The 22,410-nt window shown below is 34.8% G+C and overlaps 3 protein-coding genes across 3 annotated transcripts in view; all 3 read right to left on the bottom strand.

Annotated features, from left to right (window-relative positions):
- Nucleotides 1-5,860: 5,860 nt before the first annotated feature.
- LOC112509697 (ACT domain-containing protein ACR9-like) lies at nt 5,861-9,081 on the bottom strand. Its single transcript, XM_025114794.1, has 6 exons — nt 8,814-9,081; nt 8,399-8,617; nt 8,213-8,318; nt 7,387-7,738; nt 6,915-7,199; nt 5,861-6,230 (listed from the first exon to the last, which is right to left on the bottom strand). Exons 1-6 carry the CDS (start codon nt 8,965-8,967, stop codon nt 6,084-6,086), a joined length of 1,263 nt encoding a protein of 420 aa, XP_024970562.1. The 5' UTR covers nt 8,968-9,081; the 3' UTR covers nt 5,861-6,083.
- Nucleotides 9,082-16,294: 7,213 nt separating this feature from the next.
- On the bottom strand, nt 16,295-16,775 carry LOC112508881 (histone H4). Its single transcript, XM_025113702.1, has one exon. The coding sequence runs from the start codon at nt 16,725-16,727 to the stop codon at nt 16,416-16,418; it is 312 nt and encodes a 103-aa protein (XP_024969470.1). The 5' UTR covers nt 16,728-16,775; the 3' UTR covers nt 16,295-16,415.
- Nucleotides 16,776-22,025: 5,250 nt separating this feature from the next.
- The window catches only part of LOC112508883 (histone H4-like), a 592-nt gene continuing 207 nt past the window's right edge, over nt 22,026-22,410 (bottom strand). Inside the window, exon 1 of the mRNA XM_025113703.1 lies at nt 22,026-22,410. This exon is cut by the window's right edge and continues 207 nt beyond it. Within this exon, the coding sequence (XP_024969471.1) occupies nt 22,309-22,410 (102 nt within the window). The 3' untranslated portion in view covers nt 22,026-22,308.

Consider the following 22,410-nt stretch of genomic DNA (forward strand, 5'->3'; position numbering starts at 1 on the left):
AAGGGGCCTGATATGGTGGTGCTTGCCCTGTGGTCCCTCTAGAACCCACATTACATTTTATCACTATTAACTAAGGGGCCGTTTACCAAACACTTATCCGGTAAGTGTTTACCGATAAAATTTAACACTATCATTTACTTATCGGGTAAGATTTTAGTCCACCAAAACGGTTTCGTATGTAACAATTTACCCGGTAAGCGTTTACTGTGGTAAGAGTCGTCACCCTCACTTATTGGGTAAGACTCTTGGTCCTTGTTTCGCTCTTACCGGGTAAGATTATTGGTCATTACCATATTCATGTGCTTACTGTGGTAAGAGTCGTCGCCCCCACTTACCGTGTAAGACTCTTGGTCCTCGTTTCGCTCTTACCGGGTAAGATTATTGGTTCTTACCATATTCATGTGCTTACTGTGGTAATAGTCGTCGCCCCCACTTACCGGGTAAGACTCTTGGTCCTTGTCTCTCTCTTAGCGGATAAGATTATTGGTTCTTACCATATTCATCTGGTAAGGTAACGTGACTTCGTGTTCACTTACCCGAGTAAGCGTTTGGTAAACGGTCCCTAAGACCCATAAAATGACCTGACTCTGATCTTTCAATTGAGATCAATGGTTGGAACTAGAAACAGTAAATGCAAGTGGCAGTAGTGACCTCTGATATGAAGGCAAATGGCACATCAGCTGTATTATTATAAATTGTTAGAATCCTACATCGTATAAACTTGGACCATTTCTCYCCAATGTAAGTTCGATCCTCCATTTCTATTCAGTGGCTTTTTTGGACAGTAATCTAATACGGTTCTACATATTCTCCCGTAAACCTCACTGTTTTCTTGATTCTGATGAGTGAATTGTTCTAGACACTGATCCTAGGGTGCCAATCGTTTATTACCTATTCCATTTATAAGGACCGTTACTCTAAAGAGTATTACATCCTTGATATTCATAAAAAATATATATGGTTTTAATAAACCAAAAAGACTAAAATATCTCCAAGTTAAATGAAAGATTTTTAATAGATTTAATTTTAGAGACGAAAACAACAATAAATTACAAACTATATAAATGAAAAACGAAATTTCAAAACAATAGGGACGATTCTTTTATATGGATGTCATCTCCCAAATTTGGATTCTTTTATCATCTTATTTATACTATTCTATAAATCAGATTTATCAAAAGTCTTAAAAATAATTTTTAATACACAAAATATTATACATTTATGCACAAAGTCTTAAAAGTTTGGTAAAAGCAACTCATAATGCATTAAGTCTACTACTTTATGCATTCAGTCTTACAATCTCTTAATCTACAATTAAAATAACATATAATGCAAGTTACCAATTCACATTATTACCTTTTCTTTTTATGTTTCTAAGATACTTTTGACACATTTCACTCATGCTTTCACTCTCTCATACATCTATGTCTTCTCCCTATCCTAGTGTGAGATTCAAACTAATATTCATCATGAGTTATTAAAAGTTCTCCGATTTAATTGCTCTATAACTCTCGGTCTCRCTTTCAATCTCTTGATTATTTGCTCTCGGTGTAAAGTGAACACATTTGTTGAGTCGTTTAAATATGTTGAATTTTAAATATATTGGATTTTAAACTGTCATACAAAATTTTCTATCGATAGACTATAATTGGAACATAACTCTTATTTATTCAAATTGTATTAATGTGTAAAGATCAAGTGTAACTTATATCATCGTTAAATCTTCTGTAATATAATCAGTGAAACTTCAAAATCATTAAAATTCACAGCTCCCGCCGCATTGCGCGGGTACACAACTAGTATATTATAAATGAGTACATCACAAAGACATAAATAATATAAAGTTAGTTCCATTTCCATATACTACACATACTTATCTTCAAATCTAGATCAATTTGTGTAACAACACCATTGTCACCTTCATTGTCTACATCCTCATTAACAATCCTTATTTTACACCGTAAATATACATAAAATAAATAAAATATAATTTCTCGTTTATTATTATTTGTTATTTGGATATTAAAATTTATTTAATTGTCATTTTGATAATTCCTACATGTGCAAAATATCATCATCAAATGTAATCACATCAAATATATATATATATATATATATATATATATATAATAGACAAAAAATACCAAATATCACCACCAAATGTAATCACACCAAATATAAATAAAGATCATCACCAAAGTTTATCACTAAATGTCATCATAACAAAAATTAATAAAACATGATAATAGTCTTGATTATCCATATATTTTTATATCTGATAGCAGTCTAATGTTATCCGCTTCTGGCATCTATGGTTCGAACTCAATCTTGGTTAACTCCGTAGAACCCAAAATATTCATTGAAAATTTTATAAATAATATAAATTATTAAGTTAATTTAATTGAAATAATGGTACACAAAAAAGATTACATAGAAATTGACTTATAACGTACTTGATTTCGTTTGGATAAGTTTAAGTCGAGATGCATGTATTATAGATTTATCTTTTTTGCACGAGCGATACTCACAGGACGTGTACGTGGAGTGTCAGTCAACTTCATCTTTATTATATACCTCATGTTCATAAAATGAACGCTTTTAAAATTTGTAATAAGTTAACTACATATATGTATGCGTGTCTTTGTGTGTATGTCAAGTATATAAAATTTATTAAATTACTTGTGATCTTAAATTTTAAGTAACATGCATCAATAAATAGTACTTTATGTATAAAAAATAGTTTTTAAGAGTTTTTGTCAAATGCTTTATAATATAATATAGATATACATATAACAAATATTAAATTTTAAATATGACATAAATTTTATACGAAAGTCAAAGAAAAATATAAAAATACGAAAATATCTCCAACTTAACGGAACAACTTAAACAAAAGTTAGTAGTAAGGATCTTATAAAGTTAGTATTAAGGATCTGTAACAAGTTTTGAAGACATTTTTTTATAAAAACGTCGTATTAATTGTGTTACAGGACATTATTTAAAAGAGTCTTATAAAAATACGTGTTCATAGGCAGATAGGCTGTTTATTTAAAGCACCTTATAAAATGGCTAACACATTGTTTTGCATTAAAAGTGTTCTAAAAACTTTTTAACAAATCCAAAAGCGTCCTATAAACTTATTACAACACCTTTTGAATATGACGTTTTATTGTTTAGTTTTATACAATTAAAGGGCCGTTTACCAAACGCTTACTCGAGTAAGTGAACATCAAGTCATTTTACCATACCGGATGAATATGGTAAGGAGCAAGAATCTTACCCGGTAAGAGCGAGACAAGGACTAAGAGTCTTACCCGGTAAGTGAAAGCGTCAACTCTTACCACGGTAAGCACTTACCGGGTAAATTGTTGCATATGATACCGTTTTGGTGGACTAAAATCTTATCCGGTAAGTAAATGATAGTGTTAAATTTACCGGTAAGCGCTTCGCGGATAAGTGTTTGGTAAACGGACCATAAGTCTTATAAAACTGTCTATTGAGACACTTAGAATTTGTTAGGGTCCTATAAATTTGATTTTGTTGTAGTGATAACTAGGGGTGCTCATGGGTTGGGTTGATCGAGTTGAAGACATCTGAACAACCTAACCCAATGTTTGCGGTTTGAAAAATCTTAACTCAACCCGAACCAAAGTGCAACCCAACCCAACCTAGTTGGGTTTGTCGGGTTGATACTTTGGTACATTAAAATATTTTTCTAATCTAGAATATGTTATTTTTCTACCCATAGTTTTTTTTTCATCATCAATCATTTGATACAACTTATCCATACTTTTTATGTATATCACATTCAGTTAATTTTCTCAATCTACATATATATGTTCATAGTTACTGAACATATATATGAATGAGTTATATAAAAATGTGAATATATTGAAAATATGTGTAAATGAAGAGCATACATGATAGTGTAATTGTCTAACGTACATATTAATAAAAAATTCAACAATCATATTAAATCTAAGAAATAAAAGGATATCGAGTTCATCGGGTTGGGTTGGGTTCAAATAATAGTTACTCAATATCAACTCAATACCTACGGTTTGACAATTTTATAATTCGATTAGACATTGGGTTGCTTCAGGTTGAGTTATTTCATGTTGGGTTGATCGGGTTGATCGGGTTTTTGAGCACCCCTAATGATAACAATAGCATGTAAATGGAGAACGAGAATTAAGAAAAATATATATAGAGAGAAGTGCTACGAAAATGAAAACGAGACTCAGACTACCTAAATATAAAGAAAATTTTATATCATATATCATTAGGATTCAACTTTTAAAAACTATTGTGGAATGACATTTTCAATTGGTAGGTTGCAAGTTGGTAGTGATCTGGATTCATACCCGGGTGGCTTGTTCTTGTGGGGTTATAATGAAAATGATGAACGTTATGATCCCGGAGAAAACATGCATGATCCTTATGAAGACGATCCGTCTCATGATGGAGCCATCTGTTGACACTATCGCCATAAGATCTATTGATATGTACGGATTCTCAAGCCTTAGTAAGTTCGAAAAGGAAGTTGTGGTAGGTCGTGGTTTGTACTACTTTATACTTAAAGATGGAATTAGCGAAACAAAATGGTCCATTCTAGCGGGGCTCACCATCAAATTGATCGACTTTTCTAATTTCAACTATTATCGTTCTAACGGGTTTCCGAAAGCTCAAAGACGTTCTTTATTTCTTGGTCGGACTGGTGTGGCGGTCAAGGCTTCGACGGTGACCTCTTTCATCACTTGTTTTTTTTCCGTGGTTACGGTTTTCCCGCATTTTGTTGTAACTTTCGTTTTGTTTAGCTTGCTAGTGGCCGTGCTTGTTCTTCGTGGTAGGGATGTGTAACCCCTTCATTTTCTTTTCTTTCGGTTGTGTTTTGATTAGGTTTCTATTTCTTGTAGAACAACAAATGATGTCGAGTTGGATACCACATCAATCGCCACATCTGTATGGTAACCGCCAGTTAATGTTTCAACCGGTTACCCGGGTATTTAAATGTTTAAAACTTTACATCTTAGGTACCAAAATGGAAGTTCTGAAAGTACATTACCCAAAATATGAATCAAGTTAAAATACGTTATTTTTTCATGCAATTTACCCTATTCGTCAAGTCAATCCATAGTCTTGGTACATGTGTAAAAGGGGTTCCAAAAAGATTGGAAAGTGCCAACATTGGAGAGTACACAGACCTCACTTAGAGGTGCTCAAAAACCCGACCAACCCGATCAACCCAACCCAACTCAACCCAATGCGAAATAACTCAACCCGAAGCAACCCGATGTCTAATCAAGTTATAAAATTTTCAAACCGTAGGTATTGGGTTGATATTAGGTTACTATTAGTTGAACTCAACCCAACCCAACCCAACCCGATGAATCCGATATTCTTTTATTTATTGAATTCAATATGATTGTTAAATTTATATTAATATATACGTTAGACAATTACACTATCACGTACGCTCTTCATGTACACATATTTACAATCTATTCACATTTCTATATAACTCTTTCGTATATATGTTCAGTAACTGTGAACATATATATGTAGATTGAGAAAATTAACTGAATGTTGTATACGTAAGAAGTATGGATAAGTTGTATCAAATGGTTGATGATGAAAAAGAAATTATAAGTACAAAAATAACATATTCAAGGTTAGAAAAATATCTTAATGTACGTAAGTATCAACCTGACCAACCCGAGCAACCCGTACGGTTTGGGTTGGGTTGGGTTGGGTTAAGATTTTTCAAATCGCAAGCATTAGATTGGATTGTTCAAATGTCTTCAACCCGATCAAACCCAACCCATGAGCACCCTTTCCATCGAGGAGACCAAGAACAAGATATCATAACCCATATACATTCTTCAAGTTGAAAATTTAATTTGCAAATTACCTACAGAATATCAACAAAAAAGAAGTAAAAGAGCACAACATACCGAGCTTCTTGATGCAGATCCATGGGGCTGAAGCCGGATACACAACAATTTGTCAAGGATAACGTTAACAATACCCGTTGTGGGATCACGGATATTACATGGTTAAAACTAGTGTTTCGTGGTCTGATTTCACCACCCCATAAGTGTTCTTCTGACCTTATCAACTATGTCCAGCTTAGCTCGGTTGCTCGTTGAAGGAACTCCTCGGGTTTCATCCAATCGGAACCTGTACACTTCCCACTCACGGTCTGATGTCGAGTGTCTTCCAACCTCCGCCTATGGACAACCAATTAATAACCATGAAACTTAGGATCATCAGTCTGTTATTGTCAAATATCAAAAATACCCTTCCAGAAGGATAAACAAAAAGCATTGATCTTTCTAACGAGAGGGCAAATAGGTAATATCCGGCTACATTTTATTTTAGTTTGTCCCAAGATAAGTATCCACTTTCAAAAGTAAGTGCCTATTTTCCAATTCTACCCTTAATATTGAGATGGAGAAACTCATTACTCCCTTGGGTAAAATTGTCATTTAGTTAAGTAATATAATAAATACATATTTCTAGAACTGGTTCCTTTTTTATTGTGGATATTTATGCTGGGACATAGCTACAGAGGGAGTAGCTTTTATGGGACATCCTAAAAGGGAATTGTTTCCATCTTCATGCCAAAGCCAGAGGGAGTGACAGATGCTCTACAAATGCAATCCTCTTATGCACTTGATTGGTGTTTTGAGGCATATCAAACCAGCTATGCGAGCTGACTAATCCCAGGGCGACCACCTGCTTTGCAGATAGCCCGGAGTCACAGCATTTGAACCTCCGTAGCCACAAGGGGATTTTTATTCCTCCTTGGATTTGAACTGGGACCTCCTGATACTTTTGACTTTTGAAGCCAAGCTCAAACCAATCAGGCACCACCCTTGTGAAAGTGAGAGGGAGTAAGATAAACTACTGACCGAGAAGATACATATCCCAAGCGCCTTCAATGCGAACGTGACATCATAGAAAACACGTGGTCTTCCCTTCCCAGAGAGCTCGACAGGATTAGCAACCAACAGTTCTGTATCAGGGCCACGGCTCGTGATCATCACTCTCAATGGATGTAGCATCTCTTCCTTTAGCCGCGAACATAAAGTAGCCTGGTTCTCCACATCGAGTATCTTCTTCCCATCGTCTTTCTGGATGAATAAGTCCAAACTCCGGTACCCTTTAACACTAGTAGAGATTCTTCCATATGCAATCTGAACAAAAACAAGGTATGCTATTCATCAACAAAACAAAATTCAATTAGGGGGTACGTAGTTCATTTCATGGAATGGGAATGGGAACGTGAACGAGAACGATGGAGAATAGGAATTAAGACGAACTTCGTTTCATTTTGATAACTCGTGGCCTATATAAAACGAATGCAAATTAAGATGAGTATACCCGGATGTTGAAGTCCTTGGAGATCTTTAAGATGTCATAAATTAGACCCTTCTGATCAAGGCATTGTATTTGAAGCAAGGTATGAGCCGGGCTCATCAAATTATCCACAGTTATAACAGCCTTCTTAACATTTGAGACATCTGCGCTGAGAGCTTGTGACCGATTTTCTCTGGTGGAAAGCTCACAGCTGAACAATTCATCAGCAATTGCTTCTGATATCGAACAAAACCCTTGCTGGATTTTGTACTCCGGCCCTGCTAACTCAAGTTCACAGCTGATACAGCACTCTCCTAACACACCACTAAGATGTGTGCATGTTTCTTCTCTTCTAATTTTTGTGTGTAGTAGGTCCCTACAGTAAATTGAATACCACACAACGTCACCAAATAGCTCACATCATATGACCAAACAAATTCCTAATATACCAATAATGTGGAACCCCTTCGAGTTCTCTCTAAAAAGAGCCTTAAGCCCGTATAGAGAAAGGGGAGGTTCCTATAAATATACAGGTTTGATGGTCCATTTCTTGCCAATGTAAGATTGTTATGCATGGATCACATCGACCAATTGAGCCGAAAGTAGAAGATACCACAAAAATTTATCAATTCACATCATAAATGATATCAACAGTTGTGATTCAAGAATCTGTTCAATGCAGGCATGGAATCATCCCTTGACATCAATCAAGTCTTTCAAGGAAATCATAAGCTCGTCGAGTCGTCGTAAACAAAGAAGAAAACCAATTCTAGCCTCGTGCTGTTTCCGGTTCTTCAATCTATTGTATTGAATTAATGCAACTAGATGCTACAGAACAAGAAAGACTTACAAGTGATCAGTAATAAAGAAGAGGTCCAAGACCTTGCCATCTGGGGTTGTCATCACTTTCAACCGTTGGATTGTTAGCTCAAGCTCACAAAGGACTTGTGTGACATCTATGGAGTTGCAAGTTCATATAAGAACACCATGACTGAAGTTTCACAAAAGTGAGAAAGAGAAAGTATGTTAGAATTACCATGGATTAACCCTTTTCGATCGAGGGAGAAAACCTTGAGCAGATAGATTGGAGGTGGTTTAGAAGAATCAGGTAACTGATTGAGATAAAACGCAGGCAAACATGATGGACAACAAGCTACAAGCCGCTTCTTTAAGCCATCCCAATCGATTATCAGCAAGCTTGGGCGTGGAACAACCCACAGCACGATGTAACACCATCTCCCATCGGTGGAGAAATCTAGAAATGGAAAGGGAAAATCGATGTATCATCAAATTAAGCAATTCATTCGGTGATTGCATCAATTTCAAGTGCTGAATCAATCATAATACCATTAAGATTAGCTTCGATAGCATTAGAATTGATGCACAGATTACAAAAGGGGGAGGGGGAAATCAAATATTCAACAGAATTCCATGAAGCTTGGCTGACTGACCTCCACGGCTAACATAGAGTCCGAATTCGAGAACGTTTCGTACTAGGTCACACCCGAGGCCGGACTTGTCGGGACAGTTCACCGTGACGACGGTTGGTTCGTCGGAATTCTTACCTTCCTCGATTAGAACCACGTCTTCCCACGACATCCCCATTCCCTCTGTATCTTTCTGATTTCACTCCGCCGGCGACTAAATCGAGCCGACCATTGCCGGAGACGGATAATTGGTTTATAAAAATGAGAATTCAGTTCATCTACGCAATGGAGTAGAAGAAATGAAACAACGGTGTGTATGTATTCATGTGATATGGCTGGTGGCGGCGTCTCATGTGGGCCCATGCTGTGTCGTTTCCACGTCAGCGATTGCACTAACCGACAGAAAACATGTATCTAGCGATACTAAATAAAACAATGGATCTCATCATTTTGATTTTCATTTCTTAATAATAAAACAATTATGTTTAAAATTTAATTATTATACAAATATGTTGGTGAATAAATTGTTGTATACATTATCGTTTTTTTAAACTAACACTTACCCGATAGGTAAATGATAGTATTGAATTTTACCAGTAAGCACTTACTAATTAAGTGTTTGGTAAACGGCACCTAGACTTATCGCAGATGAATCTTCATGACCATAAAGGCTTTAGCAACGTTTAGATTCGAACCTGGAGTAGATGAGATTTTTCACTCATGCAATCTATGTTTGGTTCATTGTACTTTAAAACAAATCCTTAAAATATCTTTAAATTCTACCAAAAACATGTTTGTTCAACCACATGGGTGGTGTCTGATTGATTTGAGCTTGGCTCCAAAGGTCAAAAGTGTCAGGAGGTCTCAAGTTCAAATCCAAAAAGGAACAAAATCCCCTTGTGGCCACGAAGGTTCAAAAGTGGTGACTCTGGACTACTTGCAAAGCAGGGGGTAGGGGTGCTCACGGCCCGGGTTGATCGGTTTGGAGTCATTTTAACAACTCAACCCAATGTTGGCGGTTTGAAAAATTTCAACCCAACCCAACCCAAACAAAAGTTCAACCCAACCCAACCCGTTCGGGTTGATCGGGTTATGTTTAAACAATATAAAATCACATAAAAATAAAGGAAACTTTCCTTTGAAATACGACCGACCATTCAAGATAATATGCAAGTTCATCAAATATTTAGATATCACAATAAAAATGTTTAAACCAAATGATAATATATCAATCAACAACAATAGTTTTAGACGTTTCCAACCCCGATGCTTTCGCTTTCTTGACGTTGAGGTTGGCCATGTTATAATTGTCATCTATAATTCAAAGCTAAAGTTAAGGTCGGGTTCATCGGGTTGTCGGGTTGGTCGGGTTTTTTTGGGCTTGACCCGATTTCAACCCAATAAGGTCGGGTTGACTAATTTTTTTATCGATCATGCATCGGGTTACCTCGGGTTGGGTTTTTTTTTTAAATTCGGGTTGGGTTGGTCGGGTTCATCGGGTTTTTGAGCACCCCTAGCAGGGGGTTGCCCTGGGATTAGTCGGCTAGCAAAATGAGTTGGATATCTAGGTTAATCAAAAAAAAATTGTTTGTTCAATCTTTAGGGTTGATGAAGATTTTAAATTTGTTTCTTCGGAATCCGTTCTAGAATGAAAAAAATACCTGTAAATCTTATCACGTTTCATCACATCTAAGATCGTGCTCTCTTCTTAGTTCTTACTCTCGTCTTGATCTCCTTCCGTCACAAACATGGACACAAATTTGATATTGCAGCAAATCGTTGATGCAGTTTCGAGTATTTTCTCCTAAACTTTAGGGCTTGGGGTTTTGACAGTGTTAGGTATGAGAGAGGGGATGGAGGATGATTAGATTACGATCTCAATCTACTTGTTCATTCACTGCTTCTGCCCTCGATCCAGAGTTTGATGGGGTCTACTCGCATTTGTTCTCTTCTACTTTGTTTTTAAGGTATAAAATAAAATAAATTAAAAATATCAAACCTCAATAATATAAAAACAATAATTGAAGTTATTGATAAATGATATAAAAGAGTATTTTGGTCATTTAACATTATTTAGTTTAAATTCCAAAGATATATTTTGCAAACCAGACTTGGGATCATGTGAGATTAAGGGTTTTTCGTGAGACCCATAAGACCAATTCTTAACCCTTGGATTAGATCTACAATATGAACATTCATAATCACAAAATTAAGTATTTAAAAATACAAGACACTTTTATAACATTATATTATACATATTATATTATAAAACTGATTATATTTTTAAAACTAACTATATATATAAAATCGAGTATTTCACGGGTTTTTCGAGTCGAGTATTGGGTAGTTCGACTCGTTAATATGTCGAGTCAAGTTCAAGTTTGAGCCGAGCCTATTCGAATCGAGTGCTGACCGAGTTTTGACCAAGTCGATCTCGAATAGCTCACGAGTTCTCGTATCATTTACACCCTCCCTTACGTAAGACTTAAAAAACTTGTTCTGAAATCACGTGAGAGGAATTTGTAATCTACTCTATCATATATAAATCAAATATTGTATTTTTTTTGTAATATTTATTCGTTCAAAAGAAATACAACTTCCTTATTTTGTGTTATCAAAAAAGTAAATGTTTTCTTTTAAAAAGTCACTGGGTCAGATAAATGTTCATTTATAATTTAATTAGGTTGTTTAAAAAGTCATATGATCCAATTATAACCGGCCAATTCAATCAAAATTATCCAGCTGTAATTGTGTTGGATCGGATCCAAAATTTTAATATATAAATCGAATTGGTCGATTCTTAGATGGTAATCGAGAATCCAATAAAATTGAACTAATCCAATTTATATGTATACACATCCTCGTTAATACCGTATAAAAATGAAATATGTAAAATAATTTTGAAAAATTCGTAAATTATTTTTTTTGAAAGGCAAACAAATATATTAAACAGAAAGATAGGGGAAACAAAAGAGAGTCTGAAGGAACTGCAAGACGCATAACTATAAATAAACCTGAAAAAACCCAAAAAAGGACGACGACAACAAAAAGAGCCGTTAAAAGGAAAAGAAAATAGAAGACGACGACTCACAAACACCGAAGCGAACCACAACCCAGAAACAAAGTAGAAGCAACAAAACGAGCTAGCCGACAAACCTATGACCCCCACAGCACTCCGCCCATGACAACTTGAAGCCTTTTGTTTGCTAGGAAATCCAAAGAAATGACGCATGTTGTAGAGCAAAACATTTTTGTGTTGGTTTCTTGTGAATTTGTAATCATCATCTTTAATTTGTTGGAAAGGCGGCTGTTTGAAAGAAGAGTTGGAAAAAAAATTGCATGACTTTTCAAACATACATCATGTTTATTGATACGGAAAAAATCAAATTAAAATATATTTATAGTAATTGTATACCCATTAGTGATGTAACTGGTCCCGGTTCCAGTCCTTATCGGGCCTGACAAACGACTAAACCAGCAGTAACCGGTCTTGATGTAACCGGTTTCGGTTTCGGTGAAAATCCTCTTAACCGGTCAAGGCAACCTATAACCGGTTATGCCTAGCCGGTCCCGGTTTCGGTCCCTACCCGGCCCATTAAAAAAAATGTTTTTTTTTTTTTTTGTTATTAATATATTTGTAATATGTTATTAATATATTTGTAATATGTTATTTTTAATATGTTTTGTTATAAATACGTTTTGTTATATATATATACACGTTTATAAATACGTTTTATTATAAATACATTTAAAAACACACTTTAAAAATACGGGTCAGTCAAATACACTTTAAAAATATGTTTTATTATGATTAAAATTACATTGTTTTACAACAAAATTATTATAAAGTTATTTGAAAATACATTTATTCATCAATCTACATCGGTATCCCATGTCGGATTGACTTGAAGAGTTCTAGTATCTTGAATTCTTCTGATAGCCTATTGGTCTTCAAGGTCATCAATGTCGAGTTCCTCATCATCGTCATATTGTGAGTAAGTGTCATCGGTATCGGTAGTTGGTGGTCGTGCTTAGTCCCATGGAGATTTCATTTTCTTCCACAGCTTCAATCTCAATTTCTAACGGTGTCGTGTGTTGAATCCTATCAACACCATCCAAATAATCCTTCAAGCAGATGCAACACTCCACGGACTCCGCTTAATCTTGTCTGACGTATCGAAATGATCCTGCCACTAAGAGAAAAAACAGACTCCGAAGTTATAGTACTAGCTTGAATTGTTAGTACATCACGTGAGATGCACGCCAAAATCGGGAATTGAAGTTGTTTTTGTTTCAAAAAATCTAATAAATCAATTTTTTTCAGAATATTCGACATCATTTACGGGAAATGTGACCATAAAGTTAGTATGCACATACATATTTAGTTCATCCAAATCGTTATCATATCGACTTTTTTTATTTGATTCATTTAAAACCCCATTCATTAAATTAGTCATCAACTCTTTACGACTTTGTCGATGACCACTAGAAGAAGAACTAGAACCTGCAAAACCACGACTTAAACATGTTTGTAGTTGGTTTCCTCCACCGTAAAAATGTTTGTAATGATTAAATAAATCTTGAAAATTACGATTAAACAAACGTTTTTGTTCTATTGAAAAAGAATTATTCGTAGCGGTATCCAAACCAAAAGCCACATATATTTGTGTAATTAAAACTTCAACACCGAAAATATTTAAATACGGGTTTAACACCGCAGCACAAAGAAAAACAAATGAGATGCTCATAAAATACTTTAACAATTTCTTTTTCATGCAAGACATTAACCTTCCACAATCATGATGATCTTCATATTGGGCAATTTTACTTGCCAAAATATAAATTTGCTTTAAAACTAAATAGCTTGGTAGATAATAAATTCCAGATAAAAGTATTGTCACATTTTTAAAATCGCCTAAAATATCGTACAATCTTTCAAGCACGGCTCAATCAAGATTTCCAATAGAATTTTGTAGATAATGGTGTCTATAAAAAGCAAAAATATAATTTTTTTTGTTTTAACAAATTTTCAATCATAAAATAAGTCGAATTCCAACGAACGAGCATATCGAACCTCGGTCCCAAAGCTCTAAAACCAACGTCCTCGCAATACTTTTTATAGGCCGCATTCATTTTTTTACCTTTTGTGAAATTCACCGCGACAAAAGTCTAAACTTATCTATTACGGATTTACAAGTATTTAAACTATATTGAACGGCTAAATTTATTATGTGTGCACAACAACATATATGAAATAATTTACCGTCTAAAATAGGTGTCAAATTACACTTTAATTTTTCCACACAAAAATTGTTATTACTAACATTATCAAATGAAATACAAATTATTTTAACCGTTAAATTATGAAATGCAAGACATTTTTTAATAATTGAAAATTGACGTGCTCCCGAATGTGGCGCACCAAACGGTTCAAACGCGACTACACATTTGAATAAAAGTCATGTTGGATGCTCAGCCCAATGCGCCGTTATGCATATATACGAAACCGGCAATCCGTATGGTGTGCTCCATACATCACACGTTAAAGAAATATTGTTAGGCAAATCGGAAAACATTTGTTGCCTTTCGGCCCGACACATTTTCCACATTTTTATTGCATCACGTCTAAGGGTTTGACGACTTACCGGCTTGTATCATGGTTGTAGCGTCTTTTGAATCAACTTCGTAACGTGAGAGTTGTCGAAATGTCCGAAAGACAACTCGACTTAAATGACACATCGTTTTGTCATTTGTCGGTTCAACTCGGTATCATACGACCATATTTGACCTTGGGTGTTAAGTGTCGGTTGGCTTAAATCACCCCCCGACCTCAACCCCAGGCACGTTTTTTCGGTGTGCCTCCTTAACGTAGAATTTCCTTTCACCGTAAGAAGAGCTTGACACAATTTGCATTTTGTCTTTCTTTTTCCGGTCGTAAAAACAACCAAGTTGTAACGATTCCAAATCTCGGACTTTCGTCCGTGTTCAACGAGAACTTAGACAACTTGTTCGTTTGATGCTTGTTCACCGACCATTTTGTAAGACAAAGAAAAAGAAACGAGAATTGTGAAATAGAAACGAAAAATTAATACGCAGCAAATTCACAAAATATAGCGAAAAACCAAGAATGGAGAGCGTTTTTTGCGTTTTTGAAAATGAGATGAGTTGGTATATTTATTAGAACTCCCATGCATATTTATAGTCAATTGAAGAAGAGAAGAGATGAAAAAACGGTCATTTTTCGTCCCCAACGGCTAGTTTGACCTTCCCTAACAACTAGTTTAACTTCTAACGGCTAGTTTGACTTTCATTGACCGGGCCGGTCCCATAACTGGTCCCGGTTTCAGTTGGTCTCGGTTCCGAAAAACGACGAATTTCATAACCGGAGCATAACCGACGGTCCCTCAACTGGTCAATGCCGGTCCCGGTTCCAATCCTCCAACGGTTACGAGCCAGGCCGGGCCGATTTGCCCATCACTAATTACCCATATAATGGAGCAAGATATAAAACTTAGGCGCCATTTACCTAGATGCTTACCCTATAATTTATTTTTATTAGGTAAAATTGTAAAATATCAAAACGTATCTTATAAAACAATTTACCAGGCAAGCGCTTACCCGGGTAAGAATCATCACCATCACTTATCGGATAAGACACTCCATCCTTATTATCGCTCTTACCGGGTAAGATTACAACTTATTCACATGATCTTGCATCGAACTTTTATAACCACATTGTAAAGTTCAATCTTTTAGCCCTTCATCTCATCAACATCCCCTGCTGCTCATCACCACCACCATCATCTTCTTCAAGAATCCTCATCAATCAGACATGGCTACACAAATCTGATTCGCGACCTCCAATAAGCCTTTGACTTGGTAGAGTAGAACCATCAAACAAGTACAAAGTGATGAGGACCAGATACCCAACACAAAAAACAAACATGACTTGCGACCACAAGGGAGGAACAGATCATGGCCATGGAGAAAGATACAAAGGAACATAGTCGGTTTGGTATTTGACCTCTGCAAAACTCAACACCCACCTTCAGAATCCAAATCTCGATTGGAAGCGTAAATTTGAAACCCTTTGGAAACCGAAAAATCTTGGAACATGGAAGGCTGGAACATCAAAACCCCAAAAAACCTCACAAATGTAATTTATAATATTACAAGGTTTGATGCACCTTGATATTGAAGCCTCCAGGTTTCGTTTCATTGATCATAACAAAAAAAATTGAATTGAAGCAAGAAACATTGAATACAATGGAATCTTTTGACCTCGTGAATCAGGAAGAACTTCACGTTGCCAGATGCAGCATCGGAGAATGAATTGATATTCGGGATTGAAACACCGCCTGAAATTTTCATCGACAAAATAGAAGGGCGATAGATCTACATATGGAAAGGCAATAATCGAAACAAAAACAGTAAATCAGATTAAAAATGCGTTTAAAGATCGGAAGATTCAATTTACATAGACCATATCATACCAAATTTAGAACGATCAGAAATTCGTAGATCAATAACCACAATTTCATGTAGAATATAACTACGAAAACAAAAGATGATCGGAAGAGAAAACCTAGCATAATTCAACAGAACGATAAGGACCTATTAAGGATCTCATCCRCCAAATCCATAAAGAGTCCTGCCTTGTCTCTTCAGTGCGTACACAACATCCATTGCAGTCACGGTCTTCCTCCGCGCATGCTCGGTGTAAGTAACCGCATCGCGAATMACRTTTTCCAAAAAGATCTTCAACACACCTCTGGTTTCTTCATAGATHAGACCGCTGATTCTYTTTACTCCTCCTCTCCTCGCAAGCCTCCTGATCGCCGGCTTBGTGATTCCCTGAATGTTATCACGTAGAACTTTCCGATGACGCTTTGCTCCTCCCTTTCCGAGCCCCTTTCCGCCCTTACCACGGCCTGACATTGTTGCAGAAACCACTTCTTGAAATGAACACCTTTTGGTTCTTGAATCTGTGAGAAGGCTTGTGGGTTCTATAGGGTTTATAAAGGGGGAAAGATTTGGGAATCTTTTGCTTTGGGCGGGAGAGTTTTGTTTCAGCGAGTTGCTGTGGAATAAGATGGACGGTGGCGATTGCGATCCGTGTGCTACCTTTTATTCTGTTTAAGCCGTTGATGGAGTTGTGATCAATGGAGAAAGACATTGTTAAATATTGGGAAAAAGATAAACACTAGAATTATAGAGTCAATAAATTAAGATAGAGAAGATTTTAAAATACATATTTCAGAATTGATAAAATTGGACGTTAGAAAATCTGAAGTCCTCATAGATCAGTTGTTTTTATTATAAAAAAGTAATTCTGAAATAATTTAGGGAAAAAGTCGTATGGTCATCAACCATAAAAGGTTGAATGATAACATGATACACGATGCTTATAATATTTCTGACAAGACTGTTTTAATAAATAATATTGAAAATTGCAAATTTGATTTAAAAATCAGAACTTTGGCAAGTAAAAATGCATCCAGACAAAAGAAAATGAACAATTTTTTTACTTGTCCAGAAGGTCATTACGAATGGTTAGTCATGTCGTTTGGGCTTAAAAGTGCCCCAAGTATTTTTCAAAAGAAAAATGTAAAGACATTTTTAATAAGCATATCAACTTCGTAGCAGTTTATATAGACGATATTTTAGTTTTTAGTAGAAATAAAAAAGACCATAAAGGTCATTTACAAATTACAATTTTAAGAATTTATAAGATACGGGTTAATTTTGAGTAAAAAGAAAATGCAATTATTTAGAAAATACATAGACTTCTTGGAAGTAAATATAGGAGAAGGGAAAATAAGATTGTAATCTCATATTGCTCAAAAAGCGTTTGAATTTCCAGATAAATTAGAAGATTTAAAGCAGTTGCAACAAAAAATTGGGATTGATAAATTATGCTAGACCCTTTATAAAAAATTTGGGGAAAATAGCTGTTCTTTTTACGCTAAAACTTCTCCAAATGGGCAAAAATATTTTAATCAATATGATGTTAAACTTGTGCAGCAGTTGAAAAATGAGATAAGATTTTTATCAGAGTTGGCTTTACCTCTTGATACAAATTATTTAATAATTGAGATTGATGGTTGTAGTAAAGGTTAGAGAGCAATTCTTTTATGTAAAACTCGTAAATATGCAAATAAGACGTCAAAAAAATTTGTCGTTATAACAGCAACAATTATAAAAAATAAAAATAAATAAGGTAATATCAGTAGCATAGAAGCAGAATCATTAGCCATAAATTACGCTTTAGATAGTTTTGAGTTTTTTATTATATCAAAAAAAGAAAAATTACTATTAGAACAGACTGTGAAGCAAATTGTCTCTTTCTACAATAAAATAAAAGGTGGAAGCAAAAGAAGTAGTCAGAGACGTTGGTTAGACTTTTTAGATCGAATTAGCAATATTGATTTAATTGTAGAAATTAAGCACATTAAAGATAGTGATAATAAAGCTGCAGATATTTTAAGCAGATTATTAGAAAAAAAATTAAATTAATTTGTTCTTTATTTTTTGTAGATGTCCAGACCCCCTCCAAGACCGGGGTTACCTCCGAGAAATAATTATGCAGCAAAACCAGATTTTAGTCAGACTTTAAATAACCAGAACAGACCTTACTACGAAGAACGTCTTAAATTTGGTAACAACGAGTTTTTTCAAAATTGTAGCAATGTTTTCTTCAGAACTCAAAACCATATATCTCTTAGCAAAGATTAAGAAAACCATAAGGATTTCTCTTTCGGGAAGCCACTTAGGGACTAATACAAAGATTAAGAGAAAGAAAAGTTACTTAAAGAAACACTTTATGCTACCAAAGTGATGATTCTTTCTTTGAAAAGTCAATGGAGGTTTTGAGAGAATGGTGATAGAGAGAATTTGGTGTAGTGTGTGTGTGTGTGTGTGTAGAAGTGTTGTTGGTGAAGGTTGTCTTGATGAATAGTTGTCTTCAAACATGATGTTGGAGACCTCTTTATATAGGAGGCTCCAAGCAAGAGGTGTCTAAAAAAATCTGTATAGGATGACACGTATCAGCTACGTGTTTAAAAGTCTGCTACGTGGAGGAACTGTCTGCAAAAGTCTAACACGAATCTTCTTTGAAAGGAAAATTTGTGTCTTCTGCCTTGTTGCTATATTTTTAAGTATTGAGATTACGTCTACAAAGTCGAAAGAATGGTCACCTTCTAAATAATAACCGTCTTGGTCTTGGTTTGGTAAACTTGATCGATCTTCAAAAACCGTATCTTCTGAATTCTTGTCTTGAGTAATTTTTGGAACAAAGTCTTTGATCACTTCTTAAATTATTTTATTAATCACATCTTTAATCTTAGTCTTTGATCTTTTCAACCTTTTCTTTTTGGATTTTTTCTTTTTTGGTGAGAATTGGGTTTGTTCTTAGTTTTTCTCTATCTGGTCTAGTATGGCATGGCAGATTTGGATAGAGTCCAGAGGGTAAAGGGTCTTGGTTTGAGGGAGAAGGGTTGTATTTGACAAGGAAGTCAAAGTGTTTTCCAGGTTCCTCAAGAGATCCCAGATTTTTGTATTACGAGAGTTCTTAGATTGGTTAATGGTGGAGGAATCAAGAGTCCTCTGTGTCTCTTGAGATACTTCTCCAGATTTGACGAGTCTTTACCAGATACTGGTAAAGCTGGACAAGCCACTGTATTCCTAGGCTCAATGGTACCTTTATTGACATTCGTTGGAGAATGTCCACCCATCTTAATATTCTGAATATGGCTAGAATATGAGTCTTTGTTTTGGTTAAGGGAAAAAGAAATTAATTGTCTTTCTAGTTTCTAACATAGAAACTTGTTTTTGGAGCGCAAGTTTATTGTTTCTAAGTTGTGTATTGTCATCATTGATGATTTTGAAATTTTTTGTAAGGGTTTCACAATGATCACAAAACTAGGTATGAGTATGGCTGGTATCTTTAGTAACTTAAAAATCTAGAGTAGGTTCAGTATAATTTTTAAGAAATGGAGAAACGAAAAAGTTATTTCCTAATCTATCTCCAGCAGCTGCAATGACTTTTTCATAATTATTAAAACTTTTGTACATGGGACCAGGATAACCTTGAGTGCCATCAAGAACTTCCATAAACGGTTAAAACATAATTGCACAAGACTTCAAATCATTAACTGTAAAGTTAGAGGAAACAGTTATAACTAGGGGTGCTCATTTACCCAATCAACCCAACATGAAATAACTCAAACCGAAACAACCAGATGTCTAATCGAATTGTAAAATTTTCTAAGCGTAGGTATTGGGTTAATATTAGGTTACTATTATTTGAACTCAACCCAACCTGATGAACCCGATATCCTTTTATTTTTTGGATTTAATATGATTGTTGAATTTCTATTAATATATACATTAGACAATTACACTATCATGTATGCTCTTCATATACACATATTTTTCAATCTATTCACATCTTTATATAACTCATTTGTATATATGTTCAGTAACTGTGAACATATATATGTAAATTAAGAAAATTAACTGAATGTGATATATGATGTAAGAAGTATGAATAAATTGTATCAAATGGTTGATGATGAAAAAAATTATGAGTAGAAAAATAACATATTCTATGTTAGAATAATATTTAACGTACCAAAGTATCAACCCGACTAACCTATACGGATTAGGTTGGGTTGCATTTTGGTTCGGGTTGGATTGAATTAAGATTTTCCAAACCGCAAACATTAGGTTGGGCTGTTTAAATATTTTCAACCCGATCAACCCAACCCATGAACATCCCTAGCTATAACTGACTTAGAGACTGAGTCTGAATCAAACACGTCATAAGAGGTCTAAAGGCTTTGAACATATAGACCAAATGCTCAAACCCATGTCGGTTAAAAATTAAGTCCAGATTCGTAGCTCTAGGCAGAAGGATGAAGTAAATATGTACTTCTAAACTTTACTTAGAGATGTCACTAAATTTCACCGTCATTTCAAAAAAGTTAAGTTTCCAACCTTCAGAAATTGTTCAAATCACCCAAAACTAAAAATTAAAATCCGTAAAAGTTTTGAGTCTCCACCCCAACTACGAGTGCAAAAGATGCTAGTCGTGCTCGATTATCACCATACTTGACTCGAACTCCAAAAACCAATTTCCAAACTCGAACTCAACTCGAGAACTCGCGAGTAGTAAAAATCAAAGCTTGACTTGAACTCAATAAATATTTCTCAAGCTCAAACTACAACTCAAATCAAACTCGAACACGAATCAAGCTCGAACCAAGTTCATCTATTGAAATTTATGAAATTTGAGGGTCTTTTTTATACATTTTAAAACATAAAAATGTTCTCTTAGTTTTTATAAAACTAAAAAGATCAACTTCAAAACTTCATCATCAAAAATACAATTAAAATTTCATTCACCTTCCACTTTTTTTATAACATATTTTCTTTTTTTCTTTACCATCTCTCTTTCAATTTAGAATAATTTCACTAACACTTTTCAGAGTTTAATAAAAAGTAACTGATTATTTTTTATAATTAAAAAATACATAATTTTGTTTAAATATCTAAAAATATGATACATTTTTATTATTTATATTTTACAAATTTTTTCATAAAAACTGATTGTATTTTAAAAGTAATTTTATATAAAATAATTGAATATCTCACGAGTTTTTTAAGTCGAATATTAAGTAATTTGACTCAACTCGTTAATATGTCAAGTCAAACTCAAGTTCAAGCCAAGCCTATTCAAGTGTTGACCGAGTTTTGATCAATTAATCTCGCATAGCTCACAAGTTGTCTAGTATCATTTACACCTCAAACCCCAACCGCGCAAGGGAGGCTTTGCTTCCAAAATATTTTGAGTCTACTCCCCAACTCAATACTTTAGTGTCCCTAATTCCACCCCTAGACCATTTAGGGTGATGGAGATATCAACATTTGAAAGAACAACAAATAAGAACATAAGATTACAATAACCAACCAAGATGAGCATAAAGATGAATCCAGTGTAGGTATAGTAGCCTTTGACAATAATGGAGTGCGATGGTGAAAAGAACAAAAGAGTAGAGATCCACAGAAAACGGAATCAGACCCAGAAAAGATGAACATATTTGATTATTCAAAAAAATATGTTTCAATCATTCTCTTAGATTTTGATCGTAAAGAACATGAATAAGGAAGAAACCTCATACAATAAATTCCAATAATAGATTGCATAATTACAAATCCATAATCTATGAGAAAACATCAAAAATATGATCTGTTCTTAACATGGAAATTTAGAAATGAAACAATCCAGATAGATCTACAAGGTTTTGTCAATTAAATAAGATTTTAAATCAGATTCAAAATGCATTTGAAGATCGGAAGATTCAATTTACATAGACCATATCATACCAAATTTAAAACGATCAGAAATTCGTAGATCAATAACCACAATTTCATGTAGAACATAACTACGAAAACAAAAGATGATCGGAAGAGAAAACCTAGCTTAATTCAACAGAACGGTAACAACCTATTAAGGATCTCATCCACCAAATCCATAAAGAGTCCTGCCTTGTCTCTTCAGTGCGTACACAACATCCATTGCAGTCACGGTCTTCCTCCGCGCATGCTCGGTGTAAGTAAC

This window comes from Cynara cardunculus, assembly GCF_001531365.2.
Source record: "Cynara cardunculus var. scolymus isolate 2C chromosome LG 3, CcrdV1, whole genome shotgun sequence".
Lineage (NCBI taxonomy): Eukaryota > Viridiplantae > Streptophyta > Magnoliopsida > Asterales > Asteraceae > Cynara > Cynara cardunculus.

What these genes read in the sequence shown, in the direction of transcription:
- LOC112509697 (XM_025114794.1), bottom strand. Translation starts at nt 8,967, where the DNA reads ATGGGGATGTCGTGGGAAGACGTGGTTCTAATCGAGGAAGGTAAGAAT. An exon ending in CCAAGGACTTCAACATCCGG is followed by an intron (nt 7,200 to 7,386) that starts GTATACTCATCT and finishes GTTTTTGTTCAG; the next exon opens with ATTGCATATGGAAGAATCTC. An exon ending in TTGGGATATGTATCTTCTCG is followed by an intron (nt 6,231 to 6,914) that starts GTCAGTAGTTTA and finishes GGTTGTCCATAG; the next exon opens with GCGGAGGTTGGAAGACACTC.